This window comes from Paralichthys olivaceus, chromosome 1 (genome assembly GCF_024713975.1).
Source record: "Paralichthys olivaceus isolate ysfri-2021 chromosome 1, ASM2471397v2, whole genome shotgun sequence".
Classification (NCBI taxonomy): Eukaryota; Metazoa; Chordata; class Actinopteri; order Pleuronectiformes; family Paralichthyidae; genus Paralichthys; species Paralichthys olivaceus.
Window position 1 is genome coordinate 15,593,196 of NC_091093.1, and position 15,228 is coordinate 15,608,423.

Below are 15,228 nucleotides of genomic sequence, written 5' to 3' on the forward strand. Positions count from 1 at the left end.
GATGACGTATCGTAGAGATGTGGGCTATTATCACCAGGTACCTGCGTTTCTCTGTTTCCCCTCATTACCCATCTCTGTTTGCATCTTCAGTGCTCAGCTGTGCCGACAGTAGGATTTGAATGGGATTCCATGCCAACATCACCTGTGATGTATTTCAATAATTCTGCTGATGGAAACTCACAATACAACAGCATGAGGATAAAAGGCTGGTGTCACCTATTCTTCTGAAAGCAGCAGCCTCCAATTTAACAGATGAAGCTTTACAGAGAATAGTAATGGATATCAAGCAGAGTGTGTGTCTGTGGGTAGTAACGGAAACTTGTTTGTTTAGTGATGAAGATTGAAAACTACTTCCATTACATCAAGGGTTCACTGTTATACATTAGTGTGATGATGAAAATACAGAGTGTGAGCATGTGCCACTGCTTTATTTATAGAATTTCATTAGAGAGGACGTCTTAAAATCCTCTGTATTAAACTTCAGGGCAGCTTCTTGAGCTGTTATCATTCACTAACTATAAGGTCCTGCAAAGTCAGGTGGAAATTTTTCCTCAAATTTGATTGAGCTTCTTGCACCACTACTTCCTCAATTGCATTCACTTTCATCACACATCCTTGTTAGACTTTCTGCTTTTGAAACCAGCTACAGTAGCACACACTTCGTGTGTGTATGTGTGTGTGTGTGTGTGTGGGTGTGTGTGTATTGTGCAGTACCTGTGGACATATTTATAGAGTAACATATGAGGTAAAAACACTGTGACTCCTCTTCCTCCATCCTCTCATCCAATAATGTGTTCTATAGTTTAACTTCATATGTCAGTGTAAGTCTGCAAATCTCATCTTGTCACCACCCACTGTGAGTCATTTTTTTGACAAGAATTTGGACGAGGATGAAAAAGGGCCTTGGTATAATCTGTGCTTATCTATTTCAAAGCAGAGCAGCACATCATCATCACAGTCCAGTTCTCTAAATCCTCTGGACATCTCTGAAAAAGACATTCTCTTGAGTTATTCTCAGATGTATATCACTTTGTCTCTCTCCCATCTTCATCTTTCCTTAAGCTGTCCCTTTTTTCTTTCTCCATCTTCACTCAACCCATCCACCAGCCAGTCCAGGGGTTCGACTATGCCAAACAGCACCTGGGCCAGCAGGGAGGGGACGAGGAGACCCTGCCTGTCAGTCAGGATACACTTGTCATGTCCCTGCAAATTCGTGACACGCCGCTTTCTCTACAAAAGGCCCTGCAACAAGACGGAACTGCCAACAAGAAAATCCTCAGCGCTGACAAACGAAAAAGGTATTTCGTTTTCTCCATACATGTCCATACACACCTGTATCACAAAAATATATAAAAAAACAACTTTCAGATATTTTTTTATACTTATATTTTCCAACTGCCTTAACAATAGGTTTTTTTCAGGCTGTAATGTAGGTGGGGCTACTCCTTATCGACATTCAGTCACTTTTATGTGATTTATTTTATTTTATTGGGATGATTATATACTGCATAAAGAGTAACGATGTAAGTCACAATATCGTATAAAAATCAAAGTTTTTTCATTCAAGGACCTGTAAACATGACGATCGATTTAAAAAGATGTCGTTCACCTATTTGCGTGTCTGTGCATGTCTGGGAACTAATAGGTAGAGATTATGATTGTGAAATAGCCAGGGGCAGCATATAATCCACATTTTAAGTCCAAACTTTGCAGACATATAAATTAAGTTGTCAGCTGCTGGAAGTACTTTTAAAACCTAAAGAGATAAAACTGAAATTGGAATTCTCCTCACTCTTTGTATAAGAAATTATGCTATGATGAAACTGTTGTACATAGCGGAGATACAGAATTAATTCTTAGATCCTTAACATTTGTTTGGCTCAGGGTGAATGTGTAGAATAGATAGAGCAGAAGATAGATGAGGCTCAGCTTTCATCAGTCTCATCTGTAATTGTCTAATTTAGCATGTTGGCGTGTTAGAGGGAAACATGTTTCCTCCTCAACCAGATGATAGTCAGCTCAACCATGTCAGTCCAACCTGAAATCTCTTACTGATGGCAAACATCCGAAGTGTTTACAATGTGTGTGTGTGTGTGCGTGCGTGCGTGTGCTGCTCTATCAGAAAACTCCTGGGTCACATAAAGGGAGAGAAAGAGAGGCAGGGTGATATAACACTCAGGTCCCTCCAGCCTTATTGTCTGTCCTTGTTCTACCCTGATGCTGAGTGATAGGCCGTCATTAACAGGGTTCACTGTATGGGCATGTGAAATGGACCATTTCCCTCATCTGACAGTCAGTGGCAGCGTTTCTGAAATTAATTGCCACGTTAAATCATGCTAAATTATTAAATCGAGTAAAAGCAAAAGGGCAACATTTTTCAAAGCCCCACAGCATAATGAGATCCAGTGAAATTTATGTGACACAATAGAAAATCTATGGACTGAGGGTCCTGCAGTAATGATTTCAGAGCCTTCTGAGGCAGCAAAAGTTGCTTATTTGTTGTTTATCAAACTATAGGTCTAAAATGTTCCTGTGATTTTATGAGATCACGTCTCTGGGTGTGATCCTTCATTAGCGTCTGTCCATTTTTCAGTCAGCACGTTAGACATAAAAAGCTTGTGTCTTTGAAACCATGAGATTTCTTCAAAATGTAGCTTGAGTCTGTTTGGCTCCTAGCCAAGGGTATGTTACGTCTTAATAGGAGATAGAAATGTTAAAAACATCCAGTGAGAATATATCTGCCATTTATTTAGATCACCTGAAATCACCTGAACAATGTGAACATTAGTATTATATGTAGAGTTACATATGAAGAAATGGATTCCGTAGATGGCAAATTGGAGAACTTTGGCAACTCAAGAATGATTTTCTGCTTTAACGGTAGAGAATATATCAATCAATCGATCAAACTTTATTTGTACAGCACCTTTCATACAGGTTAAAGGTGCTTCACAAATGACTGATGAATAAAAAAAAAAACAGTTCAGTCGGAATCTTTCTGTGTAGAGTTTGCATGTTCCCCCTGTGTCTGGGTACTCTGGCTTCCTCCCACAGTCCAAAAGACATGCAGTTTGGGGTTAGTTTAATTTCAGATGTCAGCAGTGTAATTAACGGAGGGGTGAACATTTGCTACAGATGTCATGCTAGTGCAAACATCCTTTTATTTCTGTACTTGATCCTAAGATGATTGACAGATTCCTGTGTTCATTCATCAGGTGTAAGTTCACAGTTCTTGTAGATTTCTGGGTGAAGGTGAAAGCTTTTCATTCACCTGTTGTACCTTGTGATTGAAATGACATCAGAGTGTGAATGATCCCGCCAGAGGGAAACTGATGTGATGGAACTATGAGGTAAATTGTATTATTTAATGTCAAATGATGGAAATAGAGAAATTAAGTCCGTTAGTCCCTGAACACCAACTCAGGCTCAGACATACATCCCTCTCATGCAGCCAGAGTTTTCTGTACACCTCAATTAATTATTACACATCACACGTCTTCGTGGAGCCTGCGACTGTTGCATGGAGCCAGCTCCCCACAGCACTGCCTAGACAAGAGCAGGGGAGGGCAGCCGCTGTTCCACTGTCTCGCTTTACTGTTATCATTTTTACCAGACAATTAGAGGATAGACCGTGTTGCTTTGATGTCACTGTCAGCCTCATGGTCCTCTGAGCCGCCGCTTGATCAGCTCTAATTCCAACCACAGTGCAGTGTTTGAAGCTTGTGAAACAAGAATTGGATAAAGCAATTGTTTGTCCAATTAATGGAAGAAGCAGTCCTGCTTTACCCCGGACATCAACGTACTCTGGTTTTGATACTGTGATGAACACAGCCACAATGCTTATGAATTAGAGACACGTGGACATGAAAAATGAACAAGTTTACAAACGGGCAGATACATGTACAAATGCACACACGAATGCACAAACATACATGCACTGTTCTGCAAGAAAATCACTGGTTTCAATCATTATTATCTATGTTATCTATCTATTATTACTAAATTTGAAATGTGACCAGTTGCTGACAGTTTCTTGTTTTGTCAGGGTTTTGTGACAGTCAGCTGATTTTTCCAGCTTTTTCTATCTTCTTATTGTGGATATCAATTAAATAAACCCAAGACAAAGGGCTGAATAGTCTCAACTCATTAAAACAGTCTCTTTAAAACAAGCAGTGGTATGGTGATAGTTTTTAAAATGAACACACATACATAAAAATACAATAATGATTTATTATGTTTGCTGGACTCAAGCTGGAGCTATGGGGGAGAGGAAGGTGAGGTTGTTAAAGGGAGGAATGACATAACCTGGCTGTGTGCCCAGCCTTCCGAGAGCTCACCGCCTTTCCTGTTGCTATGGTTACTTGCAGCAAGTTGCCGAGCGAGGACGGTTCCGTCATCAGCAACGAATCAGAGAAGCTGAATTCCGGCAGGGGCTTGACGGCGCTGAAAGTCACAGCTCAGCAGAAACTGACAAAGGAGGAGACTCGCAAGAGGGACGGTGAGAGTCACAGGCCGATGCAAATACAAATTATTAATTTTTTTTACAGCTCCTTCTGCAGTCAAGCTCAGGTGTGTCTTTTCCAGTTCCCTCCTGCATGAGGAACTTCTCCAAACATCTTGGTGTCTCATGCACATAGGTACCCTAAGAGAGAGGCACTGCCACTGCATCATTTCTTTTTTATATACATCCAGAAATGTAACCATTCTGCCGCAAGCAAAGATGGACCCAATGAATATGCATGAGAAAGACACTGCTGATATGATACAGTATGTCAGAGAACTGGATGCTGTGACATAAAACACACACATTCACACATTCAGCACTGCAAATAATAAAAGATGCATATGAAGTCTGACATCTCAAGATGCTAACTGTTCATCGTGCCGCGGGTGCGAGTTGAATTAATCAAATTTCAAAACTCTTGCTTGTAAATTGGATTGCGATCTCAAGATTATGATTTTCTTAATGGAGGGATTTGAATAATTCATAAACTGAGTCGAGGGTAACCTAGAATTGAGTCTACTTTGTCTGATGTCAGATAAGGAATATAAAGTGCAAAGTCAGTCGCTTCCATCTATCACAGAGATGCATTGGCACAACCTTGGAGCCCAGAGCCATATCTATGTGATCTATTGTCTCTGTCCACCTATTTATTTGCTCATGCAGATGACTTGATGTTTGACATAATCCCCCTGTGCCGACCGCAGAGGAACAAGGTGGTGAGAGAGAGAGAGGTGGAAGGTGAAGAGGAAGCATGACAGTTTGTTCCTCTTTGACTGACAATGTAAATGATTAGAGGTATTTGTAGTCTCTTTGTGAGTGAACTCCCTCTCTGTTCTTCAGATCCATATGACTCCTCCTCTGGCTCCCTGCAGCTCATTTCCATAAAGCCTGTGGTGGCTCAGCCCAGCTACTCACACCCTGCATCGTCTGACCGCAGCCACGACTCAGCCATTGTCAACGGAGAGGTGAAGCATCACAGCCATTAGTAGAGATATGCAGACTGATGTGCACATAGCAGAAAATACACATCAACTAGAATGACACACAGTAGAGTGCATACAGACCCCATTTAAATTGACTAGATCCAGATTCTTATTTGAATCTGTACCTAATTGCAAACACTCCCTAAACATTTTTTTCATCAAGATCCGTGAATTATTCTCTGAAAAATCGATGTGTGACTAAAAAATACCACTGTCTGCCAAAGTTAGAACATTTTTGCAGTGCAGGTATATACCTATGTTTTTGTCTTTGCTTTTCTCACTGGTCTTAAGGGTCAGATTGAAAACGATCACATATTGCTTCACACCAATCATAGTTTACATGATCATCACATTTTGATATGGTTATGGGGTTGTCTGTTTGTGCTGAAACCCCTGATGCAGTCCTGCAGAACCTAATGAGCTTTTTAGAGTTTTTGAGTGTTCAATTCTTTATTAATACTAAGTATGTGCTCTCCCAAACTTTAACATTTGTCTGTTGTAGTAGACTAGAAACAGTTGAGTCAATAACATAATGCAGCACACTTTTGTTTTTTATTATTACATTTAATTTTGAAGTCATTAGCCATGAAAAATAAGAAACATGTCCTGTATCTCTCTGACTTATTATTGCATAACAGTCTCATGTTCTAATGAACCCTCTGACCTTGTATCCACAAACACATTTCTTAGACAAAGCAGAACCAAACCAGGCAAAGCATGAAGAACCTTCTGCATCTTGTTTTCATCCTGATCTGCCCGTGTTCCATCGCGTCCTGTGCTCTTTTCCTCTCTGCAGGTGAACTTGGCTCTGAAGCAGAAGTCCGACATCGAGCACTACAGGAACAAGCTGAGGCTGAAGGCCAAAAGGAAGGGCTACTATGACTTCCCCTCCACCGACGGCAGCAGTAGCAGTCGAGCCCTGGCGCAGAGACAGCGGCACGGCCATGAGAGGGCAGCCGGTGAGCATGGCAGACCACTGGAGCCTGATGATGAGCGAGGTTCCACTTATGTCAAGTCTCACAGGAGGTGAGAGTGGAAAAGCAAGTGGAACCTGAGTGTAAACAGAAAGTTAAATCCGTGCTTACATAAGTTTGTGAGGAGACGTCTCATATGAGGACACAGTTTGAACAGACACAATATTGGCTGATTGGGCTTCTCACCATGCTCAGATCTGAAACCACTGACCCCTGCCTTGTCTAATTAGCTTATAGATAAGTGAATCAGGCCCTCTCTAATTTTGTCATTATCCTGTCTTACTCGGCAGTGAGAGACCCATCAGGTCTGTGTGATTAGTCGTATCCAAGTCCTCAGCTGCAGTAATGGAGATAAGAGGATTGGCAGGGTGTTGGATGGTCCAGTGTGTTGGTTCGGTTTTGCCTCTGCTTCACAGATGCACATAGAGATGGACTGGGTTTGGATATTACAGATTTAGGTCAAGTATGCAAACAGTCTTTTCCATCTCAGATTAACATGTACCAATACTAGCTGCATTGTGAATTATGGCTCATGTATTAGTGATATTTTTTTCTCACAGTAATTTACAGTCGAAATGATCTTGTAGTCGATCAGCTTCACCAACAACACACGTTCCCCCAGCTGAAGTGTCATTTCAGTTCACATTTGCATGTAGCTTGCCCTCAGTCACTGATTGTATAGAGACATTTTGGTGCACTTGAAAACATTATTTTGAATTTACACACTCATCTTCTACTCAATCTCCTTATGATATATATTTTCTATTTGTTATATGTCTCGATTTATATAACTCTGAAAAGTAACCCAACCTTGTTCATCATCTTCCCTCCACCCCCCCAAGTCCCTTCCACTGCAGGCACACGAAAACAACGGAAAAAATAACTGAAATGCTTTAATCTAATAACTACCCCAGGTCTAACTGCCTCCACTCCTCACTCTAATTGGCAGGCACTCCCAGGTAGGGCAGACGGCCTATCGTAGCAGACAGAGTCTGAGCAGTCCGAGTCCTGGAGGGACAGAGATGGACCTGCTCGTTATGAGGGAGCGACCCAGGAGAGGCATCCGCAACAGCGGCTATGACGTGAGTCGCATTGCATCATCCACTGACCCCGTATCTTGAAAGGATGCAGTTAAAGTTTGGCTTTTTGGAAAATGGCGCTCATATGCAAACTCAAAATAATAAATGTATAAAAATATATCACTGTGTCGTTACTTTTTAAATTGCAGTAGGTTATTTGCAATAAACATTTAGAAGGGTCATGCGCAAGTGATGAATAGGTAATAGTTTACTTGGGAAATGCATAAAAAACTTTATGTGTTCTTGATGTAATGAGGAAATACTATTAATACTATTTAAATGCAAACATTTGTTTTTGAACGGTATGTGTTTAAATGCTGGTGAGCAAATTCAGATGATGATTAAAGATAAACTGATCAGTAAGATTGAAATTGAAAATAGAAAACATAATAATCAATCAGAGCTTATTGGTGATAAATCTGTCTGTTATTAGTCTGTTTAAGACACAGGCGTGGTTTCAAGTGTGCCACAGCAGGCTGACGGAGAACGGGTTCATTCATAATTTGACAGGTAACATTTATAAGGTCCTGTCATTTTGATATATGATACATGTCGGGATGGCTGGTTTATCTTGACTCTTTTATCGTTTCCTCACGGTTCTGATGTGGCTCTTTCTGACATGAAGTCAGACAGAACAGGTTGTTCCTGAAGAGGGTTTGCATTCTGATTTCTGCTTGTATAGAAATAACTGCGGTTCCCCTACCAATTCATTTGACGTATCACAGCAAGAAAAACTCAGGTGTATCTGGCTCTGGTATCATGCATTCCGGCTCACTAGCATCCCCGTGGGACGCATAACAGTATACAGAACATTATTTGGTACAACCATGTGTTTTTACTATTGTTGCCTGTGAAACTACTTTCCTGTACGTTGATTTAGAAATACCAGGCTCTCCGAACGACAGGATGGTGACATGAACAGAATACCAAAGGTCTTAACATGACAAAATTGATCAACTCTGTTACACAAGCCTCTCGACAAGCTCCACAAAAACTTGGTGTAGCCATGTGTTCGGCATGTGGTCACTCTCTGCACAGTAGTTGGTCCAAGCTACACGTTCGACTTTTGGAACTCCTGGCCCTGTTGAGCACTGTGAGCCGGTGTAGCTGCAGGCTTCATCTCTGCAGATGCAAGTCCCTGTCGTTTCATGTAGCAGGGAGGGCTGATTTATGAGGTGCACTACACGCTGGGTCTCATGTGGCCACAGTCTTATTCGCACTGGAAGTAGGGCAGCCTCAACTCATATTAATTTATCATCGAGTATAAGGGCTGGATAAATGGAAACAGAGGCTGAAAGAGGGAGGAGGAGGAGAAGAGGATTTGATCAAAATAAAAAATGTAATAAAATCTCAGGGACTTTTGAAAATGTGAGAAAAGGATGGGAAAGATAGAGGGAAGTTGCAAGTAAATTATTTTAGTCAATGAATATGCAGGGGAGAGAGGATAATGGTTGCACTCAATATATTGAAGATAAGAGAACAGACACGGAGAAGGAAGATATAAAATAATATCAGCACATGGCTCCTAGAAGCTGTTAAATAAGTGCAGAGAAGTGCAGATAAGCACCTAGTGAAACAATCTACCTGGATTTGTGGCTGAAGTGTGACCAGCAGTAATTCTTCCTCCTGATGTGTCTCGGAAAATATTGTGACTCTGTCAGCAAGACCCACTGAGAGAATGAAAATAAACATGATAGAAAGCTTTCCCATGATGTATCTTGATAAAAAAAACATGTTTGGGGGACTCACTGATATTAACGAATGTGTTCAGTTTGGTGCAGATCCAAATAAAAATCCAGATCAGAGTTATGCTCTCTACTGAGTGCCAGCTCATGCTATTTAGATTCCATCACCTGCACATTCTGCTATAAAGCATTTCATCTTGTCGATGTGTATTAGCAAGTCAGAGTTTGAAAATGTGTGTAGATTTTCAGGTCATAGCTGCATTTCTGTGTTCATACATGTTTCAGACTGAGCCTGAGTTGATTGAAGAGACGAATGTCGACCGTCTAATGGGTCCACGGGGATACATGTACGGCCGGGGCTTGAAAGGCCACTCAGAGACGTCTACTCTGAGCTCACAGCCGTCCATTGATGAAGTGCGGCAGCAGATGCACCTGCTGCTGGAGGAGGCATTCAGCCTGGCCTCAGGGGGACAGTCCACGTCCGGAAGGCAGTCCCACCACCACAACCATCACCAGCCCCCTCCTGACCACTACAACCCTGCCCCACCTCCCCTCCCCTACGTAGATGTGGTGACCAGTGCTCCGGGCACGATGAGCTGTGGGCGGGGGGGTCTGCAGTGGGTACCTTCCTATGGTGCAGACGTGTATCAGTGCAGCCTGCCTAAACCAGTGAGTGGCACGACATTATTTCCACTTCTCTCAGGAAGTGACGTGTAATAGAGTCTGCTAACCTTAAATGCCTTTCACTGTCTGTTAAAGGCCTTTCGCTTCACCCAGCTTCCTGAGATGGCCATGGGTTCTCCTCCCCCTTTACCACCTCGTACTGGACCTCCGCCTGGGGCCGCCTTAAGACGGTAACACACGCACTCACACACAGACGCGCACACACACACGGATGCAGCCCATCAGATATTCCACATTTTTTCACATTCAAATTCATATTCAGGGACCACATATTCCCGAGGTAATGTGGTGTGGCCCAGGTGATTTGAGGCCATCTATAAATTTTAATCTTGAAGTAGTGCACTGAGCAATGTCAAGAATGTTAATGAGGAACTGACTTTTTCCATATGGAACATGTCTGCCATCTAGTGACACTGGTGTAGCATTACAGCAACTCCATGTTTTCTCCCTTTTCTATCTCTGTCCAACTCAGTTCCACTTCTGACTTGGGGCCTAAGGGAAGGAGCTCAGAGACATCTGTCACTGAACTGCAGAGTCAACACAACAACAACCCATATGGGCTAACAACCAGAGCAGCACTTCCATCTATCACTGCAGAGCAGCCTCTGTCCAACTACTCAGGTAAGAATATGAGGAGCTGGCTTTGTATTTTAACGTGCTTTGCTTCAGAACAGTAAATATTTGACAAATAAAAATCTTGAAATGAAAATCTTTCAAGCTAATCTACATTCCCCAGTAACTGTGGAAATAATACATTCTCTCCTCTCATTTCTCCAGGAAACCCAATAACCGCTGTCTATGCCATCCCAGCCTCCAGGTCCGCCTACTCAGAATACTTTCTGTCCACACCACCCACCTCCTACCACAGTCCCTCCTGGATGTCCTATCCACCTGAACCTGAGGATGTACCACCACAGTGGGCAGACTCTGTAAGGAAGCCCAGTCCTAAATAAATCAATAATTTATAAGATTAGCAATTCATATTTACAAAAATATGAAGAGATGTTTTGAATAAATTGGGACAGTCCCAGTTTTTTAACGCTTGTCCAAGTGACCCAAACCGCCCTTCATCCAGTCCATGAACAGGTTAGGAAAGTGCTACAAAAACTATTAAAATCCTCCTGGTTCTCATGACTTCTGGTCACACCACAGCAGGGCTCCAGAGTGTAACTACTGGTGCAACTCACATTTAGTTGGTCTGTCTCTTTATTTGTTAGAGCCAGAAAGTGAGCTACAGCACTGCAGCAGGAATAGACTCTTAAAGCAAAAGCGAAAAGAATTTGATCATAATAGAAATGTATCTGTGATCTATATGTGTGATTGCAGCTCTGTGTTGTTGTTTGTATACAGTCTCATTATGGCACTGACAGTGATTCAAATGCTACTATCTACCCTTGATAAACTATTTCCTCATTGAGCCTCCCTCTAACTTCTCAGTTTTGCATAAAGATTGCACAGCTTCCATTTCTCTTTTCAGATTTTTTGTTATTACTCTCCACTCACTTGCTCCAGACCTTTTCCCTGTTTTTCATTTTAACCAGATGATTTCACACAGTGTAATTTAGAGACTTGCTGAAGTGATTCTATGGCTACGTTTGAGTGGACACAACAAATACCAGGGTAGTTGAGCACAATTCCTATAAACAAACACTTTTTTTCCCGCCATTTCTCATTGCATTCCCTGTTGTTTTGGATGATTTAATAATTATTTTCTCCCACATATAACTGTGTATATTTTCACCCATTTATCGATTTCTAGAATAGCAGTGGATGAGAAAATGTTCACTTAACAAAACTAACACATACACTGTATCCTTCTAATTATATTGACCTTTTTTCCAGGTGCCCCTGCCTGGTTATGTCGAGGCTTTTCCTCATCCTCGCTACCCACAGGGAAGCCCCACCAGGCTGCCGCTGGAGTACAACCAGGCACTGGAGCAGCCCTCCATTGCCCCAAGCACAGCATCCCAGCAAAGCCTTCCCCAGGTGGTGAAGGACATGGACAGCATGCCCCTGAGCAGCCTCTCCACCTCTGCACTTGTGCAGGCCATCCGGCAGGAGGTGGCCAAGCTGGCGAAGAAACAAAATGAGATGTTTGAGTTTTAATCCTGCCCCCTTGCGTGCAGGAGTGGGTTAACTGTGTCTTCAGCGGCAGTGACGGTACTCCTTCAGACTGATGTTTGTACTGTAAAACAACTGAACTTCTTTTACCCACTGATCGCCCACTGATTGGTTTCTTTTCACTCTCTATTAGTGTTTTTCAACGGCTGAGGAATGAGAGATTGTTGTTGTTTTTTATTTAGAAAAAAAAATCCTCTAACAATGATGTCCCAGATAACTGCATCATGTATCTCATAATAGGATATGATAAATATGGGTAATAAATTTTTTCCAGTTTCAGACATTTTTTTGTGAATCAGCATCAGCTGAGAAGAGAGAATAAGTAGCATTACTGTCTGAACTGAGAGGACCAAATACTTCCTGTCAGATGTTTAAGTGTTAACCGCAGTGTATATAAAGTACAAGGACATCATGTATCTTATCTCTCTTTATAGATCATTAACTTAACTAGGATGATGGGAAAATCAGTTCATACCAAATCAAACTTTTTTTAAATCTTTAATTTACTTTCATATCACACCATAATATTAACAAACACTGACTTTAATGATCTATTTTTTAAATTGATCATATTGATTTAAACTTCAGTTCCTTAGTTCCTAGTTAATTATCAAATGGAATCAGTCTAGTATATTTGTATCTGCTTTTTGGGTTCAACCAAACTGCTGCATCAATGATGATGTGACATGTAGCTGGAAATGTTTCGATTTGTGTATCTGAAGCAGATTGAAGCTTTTATCGTTGATATATATGATTGGGTGTGCACAATGTTTATTGACATGGTTGACAAGTAAAAGTAATAGCTGGTTATTATGGCATATTAATATTGTCAAAATACTTAAAGACAAATAACTATTTCTTAATGCGTTTGTCTTTTCTTGAGAAAACAACAAAACGCAAACTCAAAGACTTTAAAGTCATTTTCATGAACATTCAACTCCAACATCTTTGTCCAAAAAATTATTCCCTTTGCTGCTGGTAATAGTGCCACAGTTTCTTATAAAGGTGGGTTCATTGTTTGTTTACTGCGCCTCAAGGCATCTTAACGATCTTAATGAGTCCACCTACCTTCCTGTTCCTGTGGGTCTCTGAGCTAATGAGAGGTCCTGATCCTGCATTATCACTCCTGAGCTTTGAGTAAACATTGTGAACGCCTGCCTGAGAGCTGACTCAAGCTGACTGGAGACTCCTCTAATGTGCAAAATGCATATATGCTGAGGCTTAAAATATATTTTAAACATAAATTTCAATTACACCAGTTAGTCAATTTTACAATTTTTTATTTTGCTGCCCTGATTGAAGTTAGTTCTTCAGATGGATGCAGCTACTTGTGTGAGGGAGAATGTGGCTTGTCATGAAGGAGGGAGGTTAAAATTGTTTTTTTCTTAACTTAAAGTTGAGTGTATTGTGTATTTCTTTAAATAAGACTAAGGCCCCTATATAGGGGAAGTGCACAACATAAGATGATGAACTATCCAATAAAACAAAGGTTATTTAGTCATTACACGCATTACATTATTACAAATAATTATTGGAAAAAGACTCATGTTCATTTTCATTGTGGAACAAAAGCCTTCAATAGGTTATGATGAGCTCTTGATGCAGGATTATTGCTTTGGGAATTGGAAAGTTGGGAATCGACTGCAGATGAGTGCATGGAGGCCAACAGACGAGGTGCTGCAATAAACAGTGAGATGCCTACTTTTACTATATTATTGCAAATCACATGGAATGCTATGCTAATATTTAAAATAAATCATGTCATTGGATGTCTGTCAGCTGTGATGGGGGAAAGAGAACTATGAGTGGCAATGCCTTTAAATCATTATTTCTTATTTTGGAATATTATTACAGGATTTTCTTTTTTCATTATGATTTTTGGACAATCCCTCCCTCTTTTCCAAGAATTGTTCTTTACTCATATCTGTTGGTGTGAAAAGATTAACGCCTCAAACTCAACAAACTTGTTTTCCCAAGATTCCTGTCACTCATTCAGAGGAGCACTTATTGTCTTAAGAAGTGTATGAAATACAGTAAAACCATTTTTGTGTATACCAGAAGTGAACACCTTTTCCACACTCTCATGCTGGATAACAGAGAAAACGTGATAAATAAAGGGGTTTATTGGTTAATTTATTCTATAAAATGAAATTTGAAGTGAGCTAAACCTATTAAACATCAGTGTCTTTTTGTCTCCCTAACGGTATTTTTCGTTTCCTTTTCATCTGCCTGAAATTGTTATATTTGATGTCCCTCAGAGGTTGATCTGACGGGGATACCGTGAGATTGATGGAGATTGAAAGAAATATTAGCCTATACATGATTATAATTCAATAAAAGATTTTAATAGAGGAACAGAGTAAATATGTGTCTTCAATTCCCCTTTTTCCTTCCTGTGTGCCATTTTGTCCTGCTGAGCAATAGAACAATTGTAGCTGTTGCTGTGATGATGCCATAAACTAGTGTAGACTTTACTGGTATTAGTAGTAGGGGTAAATGAAATATTATTCCTTCCCATTTACAACACAGGGAGGTGAAAGTGACTCTGTTTCACATCCTGAAAAGAAGACGCCCTTGCTCCAGGAGGTTAAAATACCATTAAATGCCTTCAGCCATGATGCTGGAGCTGCTTGCTGAAACTACATTAACAAAAGACAACTGAGATACTATGATATAAATATACTATCTATATATTCTTATGTTATAAATATGTTTTTGTCTGCACTTCATTATTTGTTAGTTGGATAACTAATGAAACCGAGTTTAATTAAGGTGTGGGCAGATCAGGGAAGGATCCAATATTTTTATTGTATCACTTTCTTTAACATTGTGAGAATATGAGTGAGTATATTGTTATATTCACAATTAAGTAAGAAAAAATAAAGTTTGTTTAACTATTAACCTTTTTTCATCTTTACACTTAAAGTGAGAAAAGTAAAAAACATAATAAGACAAATGTGTTTTCTCGTAAAAACCACAGGTGATGGGAGGTATTCTCTAATGAGTGCCATTCTAGTATGGGATTAAATTTGATCCCATACTCTTCACACATTCATAAATAAATACAATTTACACTTGGGCTGAAATTTAGCTCTGACAAATATGTCCTCAGGAGCTCTGACTATTGTTATTCACTGCCCAACCGCTGGTGGCAGCACTGAGCGAAGTGCAGAAGAGGAGTTTACTTATAGAGAAGAG

General features: G+C 40.6%; 1 protein-coding gene across 1 annotated transcript in view; it reads left to right on the forward strand.

The window, feature by feature from the left end:
- Positions 1 to 13,263, forward strand: part of kiaa1549lb (KIAA1549-like b) — a 226,467-nt gene extending 213,204 nt beyond the window's left edge. The window contains exons 12-22 of the mRNA XM_020098728.2: positions 2 to 37; positions 1,108 to 1,298; positions 4,368 to 4,498; positions 5,345 to 5,469; positions 6,284 to 6,513; positions 7,411 to 7,543; positions 9,511 to 9,894; positions 9,985 to 10,079; positions 10,382 to 10,530; positions 10,687 to 10,838; positions 11,752 to 13,263. Of these exons, the coding sequence (XP_019954287.2) occupies positions 2 to 37; positions 1,108 to 1,298; positions 4,368 to 4,498; positions 5,345 to 5,469; positions 6,284 to 6,513; positions 7,411 to 7,543; positions 9,511 to 9,894; positions 9,985 to 10,079; positions 10,382 to 10,530; positions 10,687 to 10,838; positions 11,752 to 12,015 (1,890 nt within the window). The 3' untranslated portion in view covers positions 12,016 to 13,263. The remainder of the gene's footprint in view (position 1; positions 38 to 1,107; positions 1,299 to 4,367; positions 4,499 to 5,344; positions 5,470 to 6,283; positions 6,514 to 7,410; positions 7,544 to 9,510; positions 9,895 to 9,984; positions 10,080 to 10,381; positions 10,531 to 10,686; positions 10,839 to 11,751) is intronic.
- The last annotated feature ends 1,965 nt before the right edge of the window (positions 13,264 to 15,228 follow it).